At 57.8% G+C, this 3,031-nt stretch overlaps 1 protein-coding gene across 1 annotated transcript in view; it reads left to right on the top strand.

Annotated features, from left to right (window-relative positions):
• The first annotated feature begins 1,080 nt into the window (after positions 1-1,080).
• LOC104988301 (arylsulfatase D-like) overlaps positions 1,081-3,031 on the top strand; it is a 10,498-nt gene continuing 8,547 nt past the window's right edge. The window contains exon 1 of the mRNA XM_010839588.1: positions 1,081-1,183. Coding sequence (XP_010837890.1) covers positions 1,140-1,183 — 44 coding nt within the window. The 5' untranslated portion in view covers positions 1,081-1,139. The remainder of the gene's footprint in view (positions 1,184-3,031) is intronic.

Below are 3,031 nucleotides of genomic sequence, written 5' to 3'. Positions count from 1 at the left end.
CTGGAGAATCCCACAGACAGAGGAGCCTGGTGGGCTACAGTCCACGGGGTCGCAAAGAGTCAGACACGGCTGAGAGACTGAGCAGATAGATATACACATAGGAAGCTGAGCGATGAACTCACACACCCACACACAGAAACAGAGTCACAGGTGTAGAGAACAAACTTATGCTTACCAGCGGGTAAGGGGTGGACAGGACATACTGGGAGATTGGAATGGACACATACAGACTACGATGTATTAAATGGCTTTCTTTTTCTTTTTTGCTATTCAGATATAATAGTATATTTTGAAAGGCAAAAAGAATCTAGATCCAAGTTTTTGGAATTAATATGCACATTCAGAGGAACTGTTGTTAAATGGCTTTCTGTGTGTCAGTGGTGGTGAAAAACCTGCCTGCCGATGCAGGAGACGTAAGAGATGCAGGTTCAGTCCCTGGGTGGGGAAGATTCCCTGGAGAAGGAAGTGGCAAGCTACTCCATCCAGTATTGCTGCCTGGAGAACCCCATGGACAGAGGAGCCTGGCGGGCTATACAGTCCACGGGGTCGCAGTGTCGGACACAATCAAAGCAATTTAGCACACATATATTAAACAGATAACCTGTGAAAACCTACACAAGATTGTACATCAACTCTAGTCCAATAACAGAAGACTCTTCAGAGTCCCTTGGACAGCAAGGAGATCCAACCAGTCCATCCTAAAGGAAATCAACCCTGAATATCCATTGGAAGGAGTGATGCTGAAGCTGAAGCTCCAATACTTTGGCCACCTGATGCAAAGAGCTGACTCACTGGGAAAGACCCTGGTGCTGGGAAAGACTGAAGGCGGGAGGAGAGGTGGGTGACAGAGGATGAGAGGGCTGGATGGATATGAGTTTGAGCAAACTCCGGGAGCTGGTGAAGGACAGGGAAGCCTGGCCGTTCTGCTGCACCCCCACTTTGGCCCCTGTCTCATGGGAGTGCCCGCCACCAAGAAAGCCACCCAGGAAAACCTGTTTAGAAGCTCAGTTCCCCCTGAGGCCCTAGGACTTTAAGAGGATTCGAGCAGGAGGGGGAACCCACCCCCCAGGTCTCGCCGCTCGGTGGGCGGGACACAGAGCGCACGGGGCAAGGTCCCCCGCTCCGTGCCCCGCTCCGCCATGGCGCCCACAGCGCAGAGGAGACGCGCGGCGCACGCCGCCAGGTGCGCGGGACCCTGGGCCCCGGCCCTTCCCCGATCCTGGGGCTGGGGGCGTGGAAACAGGGGAATAGAGTGGGGAGGGGCGTCTAGGGTGAGCGTGGACCCCCCACCCACCCACCCAGCCAAAGGCCGGCCTGCGCTTGAGCCTCGGAGTCTCCAAAACGCAGCTGGAGGCCTGTTCGCCTTCCTGGACGCCGGCGGGACGAGAGAGCTGGGTTGGGGGCGTCGGGGGACTGCGGGGGACGAGAGGGAGCGGAAGGAAAGGGACCGGGAATGGGGGTAGGCGGCGGGGAGGAAGGGGAGGCAGGCAGGCCACGCCCCGGTAGAGGTGGTGCCGCCCCTCCCCCGCTCTCCAAAGACTTCCTGTCGCGCCCCAGAGGTCCCGGTCCCCTAGCGCCTCCGCGTCCACACCAGCCACTCACTAGGGCGCGACCCTCCCAGGCTCCCTCTTGGAAAAGCCCACGCCCCGGAGCCTTCTTCCAGCCCTCTCTCGCCGCGCGCCCTCCATCCCCAAATTAAGACACACCCCCGTTCTGCACACTGGCCACCTCCCCACACACCCCACAAGCGTGGCCGTGTGCCTGAAACCCACTAGGATGCAATCGGTCTGCCCTACCTTCTGGACTCTTGGCGAGACTGTAGCCCGCCAGGCTCCTCTGTCCATGGGATTCTCCACTCAAGAAAACTGGACTGGGTTGTCATTTCCTTCTCCAGGGGATCTTCCCGACTCAGGGATCGAACCCAGGTCTCCAAAGGGCAGGCAGATTCTTCACCTTCTGAGCCACCAGGCAAGCCCCCAAAAGAGGTGACAGGATCTTGATTTCTTCCTCTTGCACTGTTTAAAGACAGTCCTACACTGTCGTCAGTAACCCAAAACCGAGTCTGGCAGTTTGGTAGCTCTGAGGGCTTCTTTCTGATACGAAACTTCAAGGGGAAGGGTGTTGCAAGCGTGAACACTAGGTAGGGGGTACATGTAGCATAGAGTCCAAGGGAGAAAAAAAAGTGAATTGTGGCTCCTGCAGAGTTAGGGGGCAGAAAAAACAAACTTTAGTTACAGACACGGCAGAGTTCCGAGCAGTTAAAGTGAAAAAAAAAATACAAAACTAGGAATGATCAGGCCTTCTCACTGTTCACTTTCTCTTCTTTATTCTCAGGAAAGGGAAAGAAAAACTCATTCCTCTGTTTTCCTTTTCACCACCACAAATTCCTCCAAGGGTAACCCCACTTTCTGGAGGCAGAAACGCCGCCTCCAGTTTCCGGACTGCTTGGCGCCTCGGGGCCCAACAGGGGGATGCTGTTGGCACCGAGGAGCCCTGCTGGGGACTCTGGGTTCCGCTGGAGCTTCTAGCCCCTAGGGCCGCAGGGCTTGGGAGGCGGGGAGAGCCTCGATAGGTCCACCCCCAGGACCGCCCAAACCTCCCTTAGGCAGTGCAGACGCCCGCACGCCGGGGCGGCGCCCGGCACTCGCTGGCGGCGCGCCTTGCAAATCGGAGCAGAGATTGATCAAAACAGTTGTACTGTCTAGGGGACTTTTATCCCCCAGGAGGTCCCCAACCCCGAGCACCGCGGAGACGCAGCCCCGGGTCTCCGGACTGCTTGGCGCATCCGGACGCGATCGGGAAACGTCCACCGGGACGCGATCCGAGAACGTGGATGGCACCGGGGCCCTGTTGGGGCGTCTAGCCCCCGAGTGCCTCTGGGTTTTGGGGGGCGGGGAGAGCCTGAGTAGGTCCACCACCCAGGACCGCCCCAACCTCGGTGGCGCGCGCGCACGCGGGGTACACCCCCAACGCTCGCTGACCGCGGGCTTTTCAAATCCGAGCAGTGATCATTTGATCAAAACAGCTGTGC

The sequence above is a fragment of the Bison bison genome, unplaced genomic scaffold, assembly GCF_000754665.1.
Source record: "Bison bison bison isolate TAMUID 2011002044 unplaced genomic scaffold, Bison_UMD1.0 scf7180017846416, whole genome shotgun sequence".
NCBI lineage: Eukaryota > Metazoa > Chordata > Mammalia > Artiodactyla > Bovidae > Bison > Bison bison.
Note: the sequence above shows the minus strand (reverse complement) of the source record. Positions and strands in the feature narration are given on the sequence as shown.